We start from the raw sequence: 17,117 nt of genomic DNA, 5'->3' as shown, positions 1-17,117 counted from the left end.
TTTTGATTTTTTAAAACGAAAACGAAGATTATTTTAGAAAGATCGATCATTGCTCTTAAAATCGATTGATTAAAAGAATTGATTTTCAGAAGAGAGAATTTTTAAAAACAAAAACGAAAAAATTTGAACAGATCGAGCACTCCTTATGGTCTGAATTAAAAACATCTGCTATTAATCGGAAGCATCAATTTTTTCTAAAATCGATTTTTGAAAGTAAAATGTAATTTTGATCATGTTTTTGTGCACAAAAAAAAATGAACGATCACTCCTGAGGAGCAGAATTGTCGGAAGTTGAAAATTGATTGATTGAAAAAATCGATTTTCAATCAAATTTTGAAAAAAACACGTAATTTTGATTATATTTCGATAAATTGTGCACGCCAAAGAAATGAAATAATGAACGACATAAAAATTAGAATTACACGTACAAAAATTGATAAATAGCGCGTCAAAAAAATAAAAAGATGGGAGTAATTTGGAGGATTAAAAGTTTCAACACACTTTTGGGCAGTTTTAACAAAAAGTAAGCTTTTTTGATTGTTTGATGTTATCAACTTTTAGCAATTTGGACTACTTTTTTAGAATTTCATAAAAAAAATAAAATTAAAAAATTAAAGGAAAATTTTTTCAAAAAATAAAAAATTTATGGTAGGTAGTTTTTGAAAAAAAAACAGGTTTCTTGGCAATTTTATAAAAGCAAAATTTATTTAGTAATTTTGGAAAAAGAAGTAGTTGAAAATTTTTGAAAATTTTGACCAAAAAAACAGCATTTTTTCACAATTTTAGCAACTAAAAAAAACAACTTTTTTTTTGCAAGAAATCAAAATTTTTTTCGCAAGTAAGTATAACTTTTTCGAGTTTAAGTGGAGTTTTTTTTTTTTTTTTTTTTTTTAAGTAGGACTTCCTATTTGTAAAACTTATTTTTATTTTTACAAAATTTTTTTTATTACAAAATGAGGTGTTTTTCTGGAAACATCTTTTTTGGCAGGGAATTATTAATTTTTCCAGACAATAATTTTTTTTTGGTTGTCAAACTTTGATTTTGACGTGGATTACATTTCTTTCGTCTTTATATGAAGTGGTATTGTCGTTCGTATTACTTAAATTGTCGTGCTGAACCGTCGTTAAATCGTTAACATTATTATTTGTTATTGTCGTTGAAATACCCTATTTTGACGTTCGAATGTCCTGTCGTTCAAATCACTTTTTCTATCGTGCCAATATATGTATTACATTCCCCTTTTGAAAAATATATTCAATTAATATGAACAACGTTACTGACTTTTATAAGATTTTACTCGTACTTTGAGATATTTCATCAAGCTGTGGTCATTTTTAGATGTTTCAAGTCATTCTAACAAATTTTCAATGACCTTTTTTATTATATTGAACATTTTCAAGATGTGTATTTTGTATAATTTTTGAGACGTTTCATCTCACTTTTTTTTATTTTTGAAAAATCCATAAATTCAATTTTGAGAATTTTGGTCAATTTTCGTAAGTCCGAATGCAAAAATTGAAGAAAAAAATCACTTCACCGATAATGAACGTTGAATTTTTCTTGAGATCAAAAATTGAACCTGGTTGTCATTGATGTCTGAACTCGTCGAAAAACTTCATCAACAAAAGTTTCAATATTTATTTTTCGTTTGGCCAACACAACATGATGGGTACAATACACAATAGAAAGAACAAAATCATCAAGTATAAAATACGTAAATTCAGAATATTAAAATAACATTCAAGTACAAATACGAGATTTTCGAAAGTGAATACGCTTCATGCATAAATCACCATGGCACAATATTTTGATATCTAAATTTAATATGGCATCCATTTGCGAATGAAAAGCTCACTCGAATTAATTTGTAAAATAACGAAATAAAAATAAAATATATAACAATACTACAACTCGTAGACAAATATACAAATAAATATAAAATTTAATACTGAAATAGACTGATGCTGAACGGACATCAAATATACGACGTTTGTCTTCAAGGACAAAAGAAATATCCAGATTCAGTATATAGGATACAAAAATTAAACCAACTAAACGTCTTTATGAAAGAGAGCACATTTCAAAAACCACCAAAAGCTCTAATGGCAACCGCAGCTTTTAGCTATCATGTTACGATACTTTTTTAAAATAACGTTATTATCTTCCAAATAATACAAGACAGCGATCGAACCTAATTTCGTTGGAACACAGCACGCTTTCGGCGCATCGGCAGGACTGACTAAATGTACTAATGTTTGCACAACTGCGTGATTAGTTGCGTTCATTTGAGCATTCAAAGGGAAATCGCAAAGACCGCTGCAATAGTAAGCTGCGTATCCATCGGGAGCGATAATCCATTCCTGTAAAATTGTGGCATCTCGTTAGATGAATGAAGTCGATCGTTTAAATTCGTCAATAGATGAGAAGACTAGCTAGCAGTACTTACGTGCCAATTTAGATCTTTGAAATTTACGTATAATGTTTGTATTTGACAATTTCTCAACGACCAAGGAGATTCGGCTGGAATAAAAATCAAATGTAGATCGGCTCGTCGATTATCGATGATAAATAAACATCGTAAACTTACGAGCATAGAAAGGATTTGTTTTCTGATTAGAACTTCCTTCGATTTTCTTCTTTCTTCGAACTGTTGTATCTCTTATACGACGTATTTTTGCCTTTTGACTATTCGCACCGTATTTGAGAAACGCCACCATGAAAGGTTGTTGACTTTCGCCATCCGAACTAGAGGTCGAAATTATACCCAAGTTTTCCGGATGGATTTCGTGTACTGCGAGGAAATCAAATCGGTAAGTGTATCTTGCGAATATTTTCTTAAAAGTATACACGAGTAATGTAAAAGTTACTCACGTGATTTCAAGTGTTTGTGAACCGAGAAATAGAGTCCTTTGTTGGAGGTTGGAAAAGCTACCCAGTTTAGAAGAGGAGACGAAACGTTGAAAACTAACCATCCTTCGTAATCTCCGGTCACGTTTACTGCATCGACGAATTCCAACTGCTTATCTCTAAAATTAATTTACAAAATTCGAACATAAGTAGAAAAAAAACACAAGTACTAAGTAAATATTCTGCGTTATCTACACAAACAGGACAAAAGCGAACAAAAATTCTACAAAAAATACGTCAAGCAACAAACACTCGTAGAATTTGCAAACAAAATCACACAAACTACTTCAAATCTCGTGATGAACTTACGATTTAATACGTATTCTTTGAGATATTATTTTTCAAACAGGCTAGGCTGAAAAATTTGTCATTGTAAATCAGATATGTTGAAGTTGAAATGACGACTTGAATACAAAAATAGCCCCTGGCAACGAAAATAAAAAACCAAGCGAGACAAAAACCACTGCAAGGTTCGGATGTTCTAAGTGATTTTTTTATCAACTAGAGTAGTTTCTGTTACTCTCAGAAAAATATTTGGGGGACTGCACATAGATGCATGTGCACCATGCAGTGGAGAATATCACCTTAACAAATTTTTTAAAAACTGACAAGGGTTACTTTTGTCAAATCGTCGAATACATTTACAAACAAAATAACTAACCCATTTAAATCTAACACAACTTGATAAACATTTATAGTGCATTTCGTATCGTCCATCATTTCACTGTTGAGTTGCTTGTATAAACGTAATTCTGCATTGACAATGGTATCTCCTACTGGCACATCTGATACGTCGAACCATAATCGTTTGCCTTTTTCGTGTCTCACACTATTCACGTGATCAGCTAAAAAACACAAACGTATTTAGAAACAGCATCTTGACAAATGAATGAATGACATTTTTGGTTAAATTACGAATACATACTGTGAGATAAAAATGTCATTATAGCATCGCTTTCTTTTACCGAACGGTAATCGTCGCTTCCCAAATTGAAATCATTTTCAACCTCGCTTCCTTCCAAGGATTTGTAAACCTCGAGTAGAAATTTAGGAGCTGAGGTTTCCAGTTCCGAAGAATTGAACACTTTTCGCGGTTTACGAGGTAAACCTAAAATGCTCAACATTTCACGTTCAAATTTCAGCTTTTCTTTCCTCGAGATGAATCGTTCGATGACAGTTTGGCCTTTGCCATTATCTACGTATAATCCGGAAAACGCAGCGAATATTTCATTCGCGTGTAAAGCTATTACAAATAGTTTTATCCAAAAATGTTTATTAAATTTCATGCTGAAAGGGTTTCGAATTTTAACATAAAACACACGTAAAAATCATTCGGATTTGTGATATAACAATAAAGTATGGCACATGGTGATAGGAAATTTGCACGAAACTATAATTAATGCAGAAAAGACTAATTAATTAACGATGGAAATTAATTATCGCATCGACAAAACCGAAATAATGCATTTTTTTGATTATTTTGATTATGAATTCAACAGGTGTCTAAATCGCAAACTGAGCATCTTTCTTCGTGTATCTTCGGCTTGTTTCGGGCGTTTCCGAATGTCTTATCATTGTCCGAAAAATAAACATACAAAAGTCTGTTGATTGGAATTTTTGATTTTTTTCACGAATTTTGAGTGAAAAGTTTGAAAATTAGGAGAATGGCATCTTCATTTACTTGCGAAAAATGTGGGAAACCATTTACAAAGAAGTACAATTTAATTAGGCATATAAAAGCTTGTGATTTAAGAGTAACTAACATTAGTAAAAAACACATAGTTTGTCCATTGTGTTCCGAAGAATTTTTTCGAAGCTCTACATTGGATGAACATTTGGAAAAAAATCATGAGACGAATATTATATGCGAACAAAAAGAGTTTTTAACGTATGATGGTTAGTATAACTCATTTCACCCACGTCGAAGCTGTTTTACATCATAGATAATACAGTTATGATAACAGATTTTCAAGCATGGAAAGAAGAAATTGAAAAAAGTTCGCAGTCTTTGTACCGGAAGGCTTCTGTCAATAATAAAGCCATGTATGCAATATATTACAGATGTCATCGTAGTGGTTTCTTTCGCTCTGCCAGCACCGGAAAACGTAAGGCTTCTACCAGAGGAAGTTGTAAAATAGGTTTGTAACATAATTATTTAATTTCCCTGGAATGTTTTTGAAATACGTAATTATCTATTAAAATTTCAGACAGATATTGCCCATCTAGAATCATCGCGAAAAAATCAACAGATCGAGTCTTCGTCCGATACTTCCCTACTCACGTAGGGCACGATACAGATATTCGTTTTCTTCATCTACCTAAAACTATCGAAGAAACAATCGCACGTAATAACTTACTTACTGATTTTTTTGTAAAAAAAAAGATCATCTTCAGATGATAATCTGCCCTTGTTATATGTTCACAGATAAACTAGAACGAGGGGAATCGTTGAATGAGATTTTAAATAAACGAAAAGAGTTCATACCGAATGGGAACTCGGAAGAGACGAAGTTAATTAACAGGAAAAAATTGCATAATATCAGACAAAAGTACAGCATTCCTTACGCTGGTAACCATTTCTTGAACAGATCTAAATCCAAATCTGCGATAGACGAAGATACTTTAGTTGGACACAATCAACAAACGAAAGAAAAAGAAGAACTGTATATTGAGGAGGCGACAGTCGTTGTGACAAACTCCGATCACATTAAGGAAAATTTTAATGGCGTTAAGGAAAATTTTTTGAAAGATGATGTGTGTGTTGGATCTTCGAGTCATTATGATTTCCATCTTTCGCCATCAAATTCGTATATTAGAGAAGAAATTTGCGAAACTTCGCACGATCTTACTCGAAGTGTTCCGGAATTTATTGGAAACGTTTCTAAAAAACTAAACCAAGCGCTTCAAATTGTTGATACGAATGGTATACAAATGATTAATAATGAAGATCAAAACAAGATTATGAGTTGTCTTGATGAAGTTTTGACGATATTGACTAATTATAATTCGTTGCAGTAAAGGGTACGATCAATCCCATCATTTGACTAACTAAGTTGATGAGATGAGGATGACAGCGATTATTTTATCCTCAGTTTTGGATTAGAAACTCCATGATTCTTCAAAATTCAGAAGGCCAGAAGCATAATTTGAATTTTTATTTCATACTCGTATTGATGGATTTTATTGGTACGTAAAATATTGATGCATGGTGCACAATGAGAATCAAATTTACTTTCATTTATTTTTTGTATTTTTGAAATTATTTTCAGATGGGGTTTTTACTGGTGAGAAGATCAGAATCGGATTTTTCAAGCCTCAACGAAGGTTATGATTCGAAAATCGAAAACGTCGTATCAAATTTTTTTCAAAGATAAATTCATGTTTATTTTCCAGTGTCATGTTTGTGATATGATATGATATGATATTTTTTACATGTGTGTATTATACTTGAATTTGTTGCCTATAATTGTCTCTTTTCAAATTTTAATTTTCTATCTCAATTCAATCCCAGAGTTCGAAGTTTTGAGTTTGTTGATTTTGAAATTCAAAATTGAATTGCTCAGTTTGTCATTTAGATATGTTGAGTTCTCTATTCTTCCTGTACGTGCGCTAGTTTATTAATTTTTTCCGAAGGTCAAGAACGCCATCTACAGTAATAAATTGCAACAAGGAAAAATGCTTCCCTCCCTCCTGAATGCAAAATTTCCCTCTCCTCTTCCCTTTTGCTTTACAAAGTGATTCCTCTTTTATCTACGCCGATTTTCATTGCGCAATTTGTCTGATAATTAATTGCTGTATTCGTTCCAAAATTTAATTTAGCCGTATTCCGGCTATAATTTGTGAATGTGTTAAAACTTCGAGTCCAAAGATCAATTCATATGGGAGGATAAAGTAAGTTTGATTGAAAGTTGAAACTACTGCCCTACCTTTGCCCAAGTTGAGTGAATTCGTGCTCAGTTTTAATTTTCTATTCACTGACATTCTTTATCTCGATCTTGAGATAAAGAACCTTGCTGCACTATTGAAAGTTAAAACACAAGTATTTCGGCGTTTACTTATCGTTACCTACGATGTGTTTTTAGTCATCAGATGCGGTCATTATGGTTAAATTCTACGAAAGCAAGACTACTTTTGATTTCACATGGGATCAGGTGGCTCAAGGATTTTGGCAACGGTATCCGAACCCAGAAAGGTGAGCTAGGCTTCCGCAGTTATTTCTGGAATTAAATTAGGTCAATTAATGAATTGTTTCTTTATTTTAGCACTCATGTTCTATCAGAGGACACCGTTTATAGGCAAATTCGAGATGGCAAATTGTACTCGAAACGGTTACTCACCAAGACGAATAAATTACCTAAATGGGGCGAACGGTTTATAAACACGAGAGTTGTAAAAATTTTGGAAGAATCGGTCGTCGATCCTGAGAGTAAAACTCTCACGACTTACACTCGGAATTTAGGGTATCAGAGTGTAATGGTATGTATCACAAGTCGAAATATTACTATCATCGTTTTCTTAGCATTTTACATCATCGCTAATGTCATTACAGGGTGTCGCCGAAAAAGTTGTTTACAAAGTATCCGATGACAATCCCATGAAAACGGTAGCCATCCGTTCGGCCACCATTGATTCGCAAGTGTTTGGATTTGCACGAGCGATTCAGTCTTTCGGATTGGAACGATTTAAGAAAAACTGCACCAAAGCTGTTCGTGGATTTAACCACGTTTTGCATTCGATGTTTCCTCATCAACAGAAACAACTCGATATTCTACCTCATTCTAACGCTCTAGTATCTCAATCCCAAAAGAGCAACGCGGAGAAACTCAAAGATGCCGCTAAGAAAGCCACCGATCTTGCTAAATCAAAAACGCATTTCCCCAAGATAGAAAGCATTTGAAGGTTACCGTATGCATTGAACGCGAATATAGATAACTAACTGTACTGTATATTGTTTAACTTGGTATTTTTTATGAGTGAAAATGTGGTGTGTAGTACGTCTCGTCGAAATAAGACTTTCTGTATATTATTCTGTCCTAAAGAACCAATCCTGCATAAATGAATACGTAATATTGCATTTTCGTTATGCCGCTGGTTTGATTTTAAAACTATTTTTGTAGTTTCGTTTCTGTCTAGTGTTAGGTTTAATATTGTTGTTATTTGATACGAGTATATAGTTGAATACATAATTCCGCTTAGTATCACTGCCGTAGCGGATATATCTTCCGCGATATTTATAAATTGGTTATATTGTATGATAATTTTTAATGACACAGCGAATTTGATCTTCTTCGTTTCATATTCTAACTTCGAGCTGTCAGGAAATTCGCTTCAGCTGATTGAAACCCTATGCATAATTTTCATCGAATCATATTGTGTAGAATTTGATATTATTTTTTTCCAATTTGTTTTTACATAATAAATTTCGATGTTTAAATTGCCTATAGTTAGGTTCGAATTTTAAGTTTTTCTATTTTTCTGTAAAACTCGTGGATTTGGCATTGATTGCTATTCACGTATGTATTTCTTCTATCGTTAACAGAAGTAATAAATTTATTTTCGAGGAGGTTTGTTTTGTTACTCAAATAATGTCAAAATGGTTTTTAATCCTCACATCACTCTTTGACTTCGTGGTAATCGAAGAAAAACGTCGCAATTCCACATTACGATGACGTCGAATAATTACGAAACGTGATTAATTTAATACCTACTCGAGTAAAAAAACAAACGTTTAAAAATATTTAATAAAAATTCACATTTATGCATCAGTATTATCTTCAATACTCCCTATAGGGACCACTGAACTCCTTACTCAGTAATGGATTCTTCTTTTTAGCCTGTACAAACAAACAGACGATTATTTATAGCTCCGATATCTCTGCGAATCATCAAAACAACACGGAAGAAATATTTACCACGTATTTATTGAACGCTTTGTTTCTGCCCGTTTTAAATTTCACTTTTTCGTTTTTTTTCCCGAATCATTAACGATAGAGACGATATTTTTCAAACTCGATGGCACTATGTAATCTGGAACATCGGTCAAATAGTCACAGTATGCAGAGCTTTGTCGTGTAATTTAATAAAGCAATAAAACTTCACGAATGTCAAATCGATTTATCAATTTGAGTACAACTCAGTTCAATGGTCATTCCTAAAGGTACTGTTGATTGGAATACAAACGCTGTATTGAAACAAAATTACAAGAAATTTCTTCAAATAAATGAAATAAAATTGACAGAGCCTACATTTTTAAAACAATTAAGTACAAAAAAATTTACAAAAGAAAATATACATGAGTGAAATTTACAAATGCACAATTGTTAACATAAAACCGATTGACTTTCCTCGATCTCTTCTTCAACTACGAATTGATCAAGGGCATCAGGTTCGAGTAAAATCACTTGCGTATCCGATTCTTCGACTTTCACATCGGATAATCCATTTTCAGCGATCACCTCGGTCCAGAGATCATATAAAGCGCTATATCCAACATATCCTGTCCAAGGAGCACCTTTCATTTTACAAGCATGAAACTTGCTGAGTATTTCTGGAGGAATTTTACTCTCGACATATTATCTACAAAGACGAAATCCTTCGACCACAGTCGATTTGAAAATTTGGCACCACCTATGAAGGTCCCCCAACGGCAGGCATATTTTTATTTGTTTTAGCATGTTTGTTCTTTCGATATTCTTCAAAATTAAATAAATTTTTGGTCGAAAAACATTTGGTAATTGATATCGATCTATTGAAAATGTTGCAATGAAATAAACCCAAAAAAAAATTCACATTCGTTTTTGTTAACTACTTACTTCACGTCTACAACGTAGGTCTCATTCATGAAACTTCAAACACAACACACAATTTCAAGTCGTAAATGAGAAAAATGATATCAATTATATAATTTTAATGAAAATATAACATCTTATTATACAAATAAAATATAACATCTTATTTTAAAAATAAAATATATTAACATCTTATTATAAAAATATATACATATGTAACTAATAAGGAATAAAATGAAAATTTCTGCGCTCGATATTCAAAAACAAAACTCGAGACGACCACATAATTCATTTTCTAAAGAGCGAAGCGATCATTTTCGCTGACCCACCCCAGTCTTGCAACTCGGATGTTGTGGTTGTGTCGCTCCATCACCTCGCGAGCTTCTTTAATATCTGGATTTATAAATACTTGTGAAATCCGATTAACTGAAGCATATCTGCGTCCTGATTTCTTGACGATTTTTGCTCCTTTAATGGCAATCACAGGTCTGGAGGAAATGTTAATTTTTTTAGCTGCATTACCGGATAACATGACTCGATACTAAAAATATAAACACAATCATTACACAAAATTTTACAAATGAAGTATGTAGGTAGAATCAAGAAATTAATACAAAATACACACGATTCCTTCATCCGAATCTGCAATTGAATGTTCACTTCCATCTGTACTTGGGTCTGTCAGGATCATGTAACGAGGTAAGCCTTTTCGCGATTTGCCCTTAGACTTATTCAAACTCCACATGTGCAAACAAACTCCAATAATATCTTCGTAGAACAACACAATGATTAATAAACACAAAGTCAATAATTTTACATACTATAATAACTTTATTAAATTTCCTCACCGACTGAAGTCTTTAAAGGCGTATCATTGAAAACTCTAGAGTCAGAGAAGCTGAACTGTATATTTTCGACAGCCAGTTTGACTTTGCTATCATCATTCAAAATCAACCTCAATTTGTGGGGTGTTGTTTCTTCACTCTCAAGGTAATAACGCCAAATCTGGTAAACTTTATTAACCTAAAATTTCAAAGTATTCAAAAAAGGTGTTTAATGATTTAGGATATTATAGCATTCATTAAGAGACTAAAAAAAAATCCTACTTTCATCAAGTTATAGAATTTACGACAAGCATCGTTGTAAGCAGTCGCTGATATTCTGCCAGACGAATCGGCGAGTTCCATGTTGAAGAATTCTTCGTTTGAAATTGAATTTTGTATATATGTTTTGCTCACAATCCGAGCTTTAATTGACCAAAGATCATTGCCAGGATCCAACGCTGCTATTTGTAATGTCTTCGCTTTCTCTTCAAGAGATTTTTCAAACCTGGTGAGCCCTGGAATATGATAGAACTAAACGTATGAAGCAAACGACCTAACTACATAGATGGTATTCGCAATTTTACCTTTAAATTGAAATTCACACGCAGGGATCGGATTACCAATTTTGCTCACTACGGCGTCGCCTCTCTTCAATATGGTCATTTTACAAATCACCAACATCACCCTGGAAGTAAACATTCATCAAATTAGGAAGAAACATCAATCACACATCTACCATTCATAAAAAAAGAAATTCATACGCATGTCCTTTGGAGTTGTTCTTGATTCTGGTTGTGTAATCGTCCAGAACAACCACACTGTAGGGCTGTAACTCTCCATTACAAGCCAACATAGCAGCAGATCTCAGTAACAGTGTTGGGTATACAGTAAAGAACACTCCATCCGAAACAGTGACGGCGTGCACATTATTATACGTTCTATAGTCCTTAACATTCGAATAATAATCAATTAATACAATAACACAGAAACATTTATTCCAGAATTACGCAATTCTTACCCAAATTTGAACTATTGGGGAGTTTATTTTCACACCCAGCACGATATCCTGAAATTTGACGATAATATCTGAGTATTACTGATATTTTACTTCGTAAAAAATACTATTCAATGACGTACCTTAATACATCCTTCGGTCAGATTCACATCCATAACGACTGTAGATTTGAAAGGAATTTCGATGAATTGAAAATTATTGGTTTACGTATATCTATACAGGGTGTTAAATAAAGCGTGGGCAATAATTTCACAATAGATGCAACTATGCAACTCGAGCAGACGAACAAAAAACGTTATTATGATAAGTTGCCTATCTTGCAAAATGAAGGCGCTACGTGCTCCGCAAAACTAGAAATTTACCAATTTTGAAAAATTCATCAAAAATAAGAAAACGTTTGAATCATTCAAAGGATGTTCTTAACCCATAGTACTCGAGTGGACGAACAAAAAAAGTTATTATGACCAATTGCCTATCTTCAAAATCGAAGGGGCAAACTTGATTCAAAATTTCCAAATTTCGAGTGCCCCAAATTTGAATTTTGAAATTGTGTTTGCCCCTTCAATTTTGAAGATAGGCAATTGGTCATAATAACTTTTTTTGTTCGTCCACTCGAGTACTATGGGTTAAGAACATCCTTTGAATGATTCAAACTCAAACATTTTTTTACTGTCTGCGTATTGAAGAAATTACCTCATTTTTGAACCAAAATTCACCAATTTTGAAAAATTCATCAAAAATAAGAAAACGTTTGAATAATTCAAGTGATGCCCCTAACCCATAGTACTCGAGTGGACGAACAAAAAAAGTTATTATGACCAATTGCCTATCTTCAAAATTGAAGGGGCAAACACAATTTCAAAATTCAAATTTGGGGCACTCGAAATTTGGAAATTTTGAATCAAGTTTGCCCCTTCAATTTTGAAGATAGGCAATTGGTCATAATTCATAATAACTTTTTTTGTTCGTCCACTCGAGTACTATGGGTTAGGGGCATCACTTGAATGATTCAAACGTTTTCTTATTTTTGATGAATTTTTCAAAATTGGTAAATTTCCAGTTTTGCGGAGCACGTAGCGCGTTCATTTTGCAAGATAGGCAACTTATCATAATAACGTTTTTTGTTCGTCTACTCGAGTTACATCTATTGTGAAATTATTGCCCACGCTTTATTTAACACCCTGTATAGTCAATGGTTTCTTGTTTAAAATTTTTTTGAAAACGATTTGACTGACGTCGTATGTCACAACAACATGGCGGCACAGGTATCTCATACAAGGTATGAGTTACGAATGAATCATTTTTGATTTTTTGATTTTTCAGCTCGTTCCAATGGTTTGAGCTCAAATTACACTCAAAAAACACATTTTTTATCAATTTTTCAGCTGAGTGAGAAATATTCAGGTGCCGCGTATGAACTATACTGGGTTTTATTTCGTGTTGTAAAAATGTGGAAAAAACTGAAAAAACATATTTTCTTGGGTTATTATCGTCAGATCTAACTGAAATTTTGTATGTAAATGTGCCAATGCATTATTGATGCAGCTGTAAACATTTTTTTCAAAAAATTGTTTTCAGGAGGGTAGGGGTTGATTTAACAACGAACATGATGAGGGGGCCCTTGGGTCATATTTGAGCTGGAACAGAGTCCAAATTCGAGTTCAGGAGCCTCGATTAGGTTGGAAAATGGAAACCCATCTTATTTTTTATTATTTCGTAATATCTTGCCCACAACTGATCAATTTTGGATTTTTCAAAATTATTTTTTGTTCTATTTTGAGTCAACCGTCCATTGAATCAAAAAATGTGTAATAATAAAAGTTTTGTTCAGCGTGTCGAATACTAAAGGGACATTGTGGTTTATAATGTGAATTACCTACCTACTTATTCCTACTTCAAATCAAGTTGGGTAGGATGAAAAAGTAGATAATGATAATTGATACTTGAAACAACACTATTCCAATTCTGCTCGTCAAACTGAACAACTTATTTTTAGAACACGCTCGGTTTTTGTTTATACGTACGGGTTCATTGCACCATTTTAGGTCAACGACCGCCTAATAAAAATAAAATTATTTCAATTTTATTTTCTTGTCTTCGTAATGTTTTTGTATTGAAGTATTGACGTTAGTTAAGTAGTCAGGGGTTATTTTTCATTGTGAAGAGTAATTTCCCGTTCATTTTTTTTCAATTTGTTTTTACATAATAAATTTCGATGTTTAAATTGCCTATAGTGAGGTTCGAATTTTAAGTTTTTCTATTTTTCTGTAAAACTCGTGGATTTGGCATTGATTGCTATTCACGTATGTATTTCTTCTATCGTTAACAGAAGTAATAAATTTATTTTCGAGGAGGTTTGTTTTGTTACTCAAATAATGTCAGAATGGTTTTTAATCCTCACATCACTCTTTGACTTCGTGGTAATCGAAGAAAAACGTCGCAATTTCACATTACGATGACGTTGAATAATTACGTACGAAACGTGATTAATTTAATACTCAAGTAAAAAAACAAACGTTTAAATATATTTAATAAAAATTCACATTTATGCATTAGCATTATCTTCAATACTTTCTAGTCCACTGAACTCCATACTCAATAACGGATTCTTCTTTTTTGCCTGTAGAAACAAACAAACAAGACGATTATTTATAGCTCCGATATCTCTGCGAATCATCAAAACAACACGGAAGAAATATTTACCACGTATTTATTGAATGCTTTGTTTCTGCCCGTTTTAAACTTCACTTTTTCGGGTTTCTTTTTCGAATCATTAACGATAGAGACGATATTTTTTAAACTCGGTGGCACTATGTAATCTGGAACATCGGTCAAATGGTCTTGTAATTTTACAGTATGCAGAGCTTTGTCGTGTCTCAGTGTCTGAAAATCTCTGGGATTTTCGTCGAAGTATCTCTGCAAAACAGAAACATCATTATTCGAATCGTCATGACGTCATTTATGGTAGAAAGCAAAACAAAATGAAATATTAATATCACTCGAGTAACCATAAAGGTCACCTATATAATATCGAGCGAATTGATAACAATAAACCAAGAAATAATAAATTACAACAATCTGAAGAGGGCAGTTATTGTACATACAACGCAGTAATATTTTACATGGTTATCTTTCACACGTAATCACAACGGAACTCGATAACGATGAGCAACGTGATTGGTAATTTGAAATAATTACAAAATGAAAATAAGTCATACCTTTAACTTTTTAGAATTCAAGATTTCCTGTTTGATTTCTTTCAAGCGAGCTTCTCGAACAGCGATTCTGGTGACAGCTTTCCAAGCATCTTTAGCTCGATACCGGAATCCATCCACTTCTTGCAAACTGAACTTGAATTTTCTGTACAAATATTTAGTAATTAGTAAAAAACGAATTCCATTTGAATGAAAATCATACCCTCGGAAAAAATAAATAAAATAATCAAATACTGACTGGAAAATATCACAATCTTCTCGTAAGCATTCTTTTAGATAATCTTCTACGTCAGCTTTTTGGTATTGTTCTCTAACGCTGACGAAAGAAAGCACAATACCCTGAAAAATTGGCAAAAATTATTAAAAATAAATATTCGACAATTTTCATTCAATTTTTAAAAATTATTATTCCAATACTTTATTCGTTCCTCTGGCAGTTCGACCGGCTCTATGAACGTATGAAAAGGCGTCTAAAGGAAAATCAAAATTAACTACGTTGGAAACGAATTGAAAATCTATGCCTCGAGCAACTCCTGATTCTTTATCTCTTTTCCTTTTGCCACTGTGAAAAAAAAAAACGAAGAAATTAGTAACGTAGATAAAGTGAGTATGTATTAAAATATTTAAACAAAATCATCGTACGTTTTATTAACTGATTGTCCAAAATCTTCTTCTAAAGCTTTTTCATCTGAAGCAATAATAATCTTATAAACATCGTCGTTGAACTGGGAAACTGAATGGCATCTCGAGGCAGCAGGTAATTCCGAATTTAATACACAAGTCGATATTCCAAACTGTTCCAGAAATAGTTTCAGTCTATAGAAAAATTGGTGAAGTTAGGCTCGAGAAACTTGAGAGAAAAAAATTGTGTCTGCACCACTTACTTATAGCATCGATCAACCGTATTTACGAATATTATACTTTTGCCAGTTAGAAGAGATAGTTTCAGAAGAGTATACAATATTACAGCTTTTTCTTCCTCTTCGGCATTCACGTAGAAATGAGTGAGCTGCGTGAGAGGTGCTAAATTCGGTTCCTCTAGTTTTAATATCACTGCGTGACGTAATACAGATTTTTTCAAAGAAACTACGTCTTCTGTCAACGTGGCGCTGGCCAATACTGCTTGATAAACTTTAGGCAGATGACTGAAATGATATTTGAAATATTATAATTTTGAAATTGTTTTTCGAAAAAAATTAATCACTACCTTAAAACTTTATCAACGACGTTCTCGTGGCCAACAGAAAACATAAGATCGGCTTCATCGATGATCAACATTTCAAGCGTGTTTTTTACGGATAAATTGTGAGCTTCTAGGTGTAATACAGCTCTGGATGGTGTGGCGACAATTATATTGGGCTGATCTACTAGTAAGGGTTTTTGAACACTGAGATCGACCTACAAAAAAAAATATTGTTTCAATTCGTAAACGTTGTTTTAACGTTGAAAATGAGTAATCGTCGTACCGGAGCTGATATATCAACACATGATACTTCATCGGAACATTTACAAGTCAACTCTTTGATATTTGAAAAAATCTGATTGCAAAGTTCTTTGCTGGGTGCTAAAATCATGGCTCTGGTGCCTTTTTTACCGTTCGTCTAAAATAAATGAAACATGAGTACAGACAGCAGTGAACAAGATGCAGAAAGCATTACAAGGAAATTACTCACCGCATTAGACAATAGTACTTTTTGGATTACCGGAATGGCAAAAGCTCCAGTTTTTCCAGATCCGGTCCGTCCTCTCATCAATACACCTTTGCCTTCCAATAACAAAGGTATGGCTTTTTCTTGAATAGCTGTAGGATTTTCCCATCCTAATTTGGCAATCGCCTACAAATACCATTTTTTCGTGAAAGAACATCGATGATTATAATTATTAATTAGATAGATGTAACAGATGAATTTTACTTTAATAATGCGATCATCCAAGCCCATCTTGTGGAACTGCAATTCATTGGAAGTTTCCATGTTGAGGTATTCAGATACTAGGATTCTAGGATGAGTTTCTACCACACAGAATACTTTGACATATCTAAAAAACTCAAAAGTGAGAAGATTTTGATAAAATTTTCGAGTTTGAATCAAAATTTTGATAAAAGTTTTTGCACGTGCGAAACGAAAATAAAAACACAGACGGATTGGATGGTCAAGGTCAAATTTGCACCAATCATCGGATTTAAATCAGGTCCAGGATCCATATCCAGTACAATTATAAACTCTTGATTTTTTTATTACAAAAATCATTTTAAATGAATTGTTCTTTATAATAATGGTTTAATCAAAACATTTTATTTGTTAATTTTTAAAAGAATCATTCAAATTAAAGGGTTTGATTTGAAAAAAATCATTTTGACATTTTGAA

The 17,117-nt window shown here is 32.9% G+C and overlaps 5 protein-coding genes across 7 annotated transcripts; 2 read left to right on the top strand and 3 right to left on the bottom strand.

Annotated features, from left to right (window-relative positions):
• Window positions 1–1,624: 1,624 nt before the first annotated feature.
• On the bottom strand, window positions 1,625–4,394 carry LOC135850056 (protein 60A-like). The gene is made up of 6 exons (XM_065370761.1): window positions 3,834–4,394; window positions 3,570–3,753; window positions 2,873–3,027; window positions 2,589–2,792; window positions 2,448–2,521; window positions 1,625–2,361 (listed from the first exon to the last, which is right to left on the bottom strand). Exons 1-6 carry the CDS (start codon window positions 4,192–4,194, stop codon window positions 2,101–2,103), a joined length of 1,239 nt encoding a protein of 412 aa, XP_065226833.1. The 5' UTR covers window positions 4,195–4,394; the 3' UTR covers window positions 1,625–2,100.
• Window positions 4,395–4,492: 98 nt separating this feature from the next.
• On the top strand, window positions 4,493–6,374 carry LOC135850058 (uncharacterized). Of its 2 annotated transcripts, XM_065370766.1 has the most exons (6): window positions 4,494–4,804; window positions 4,873–5,046; window positions 5,116–5,253; window positions 5,334–5,831; window positions 5,924–6,094; window positions 6,178–6,374. In XM_065370766.1, the coding sequence occupies exons 1-5, from the start codon at window positions 4,573–4,575 to the stop codon at window positions 5,950–5,952; spliced, it is 1,071 nt and encodes a 356-aa protein (XP_065226838.1). In that variant the 5' UTR covers window positions 4,494–4,572; the 3' UTR covers window positions 5,953–6,094; window positions 6,178–6,374. The 2 variants fall into 2 exon arrangements, with proteins under 2 accessions (XP_065226837.1, XP_065226838.1); XM_065370765.1 differs by having other exon boundaries at window positions 4,493–4,804; window positions 5,334–6,094.
• Window positions 6,375–6,625: 251 nt separating this feature from the next.
• On the top strand, window positions 6,626–8,471 carry prel (preli-like). Its single transcript, XM_065370767.1, has 4 exons — window positions 6,626–6,799; window positions 6,991–7,100; window positions 7,171–7,384; window positions 7,458–8,471. Exons 2-4 carry the CDS (start codon window positions 7,009–7,011, stop codon window positions 7,803–7,805), a joined length of 654 nt encoding a protein of 217 aa, XP_065226839.1. The 5' UTR covers window positions 6,626–6,799; window positions 6,991–7,008; the 3' UTR covers window positions 7,806–8,471.
• Window positions 8,472–9,800: 1,329 nt separating this feature from the next.
• On the bottom strand, window positions 9,801–11,927 carry LOC135850057 (replication protein A 70 kDa DNA-binding subunit-like). Of its 2 annotated transcripts, none has more exons than XM_065370762.1 (8): window positions 11,658–11,927; window positions 11,539–11,586; window positions 11,282–11,466; window positions 11,105–11,205; window positions 10,803–11,035; window positions 10,545–10,719; window positions 10,322–10,464; window positions 9,801–10,237 (listed from the first exon to the last, which is right to left on the bottom strand). In XM_065370762.1, exons 1-8 carry the CDS (start codon window positions 11,688–11,690, stop codon window positions 9,992–9,994), a joined length of 1,164 nt encoding a protein of 387 aa, XP_065226834.1. In that variant the 5' UTR covers window positions 11,691–11,927; the 3' UTR covers window positions 9,801–9,991. The 2 variants fall into 2 exon arrangements, with proteins under 2 accessions (XP_065226834.1, XP_065226835.1); XM_065370763.1 differs by having other exon boundaries at window positions 11,282–11,458.
• Window positions 11,928–14,038: 2,111 nt separating this feature from the next.
• Hlc (putative ATP-dependent RNA helicase DDX56) lies at window positions 14,039–16,880 on the bottom strand. The gene is made up of 11 exons (XM_065370727.1): window positions 16,664–16,880; window positions 16,424–16,585; window positions 16,217–16,351; window positions 15,958–16,148; window positions 15,635–15,895; window positions 15,393–15,566; window positions 15,168–15,312; window positions 14,989–15,089; window positions 14,754–14,895; window positions 14,239–14,451; window positions 14,039–14,155 (listed from the first exon to the last, which is right to left on the bottom strand). The coding sequence occupies exons 1-11, from the start codon at window positions 16,721–16,723 to the stop codon at window positions 14,081–14,083; spliced, it is 1,659 nt and encodes a 552-aa protein (XP_065226799.1). The 5' UTR covers window positions 16,724–16,880; the 3' UTR covers window positions 14,039–14,080.
• Between the last annotated feature and the right edge of the window lie 237 nt (window positions 16,881–17,117).

This window comes from Planococcus citri, chromosome 1 (genome assembly GCF_950023065.1).
Source record: "Planococcus citri chromosome 1, ihPlaCitr1.1, whole genome shotgun sequence".
Classification (NCBI taxonomy): Eukaryota; Metazoa; Arthropoda; class Insecta; order Hemiptera; family Pseudococcidae; genus Planococcus; species Planococcus citri.
Note: the sequence above shows the minus strand (reverse complement) of the source record. Positions and strands in the feature narration are given on the sequence as shown.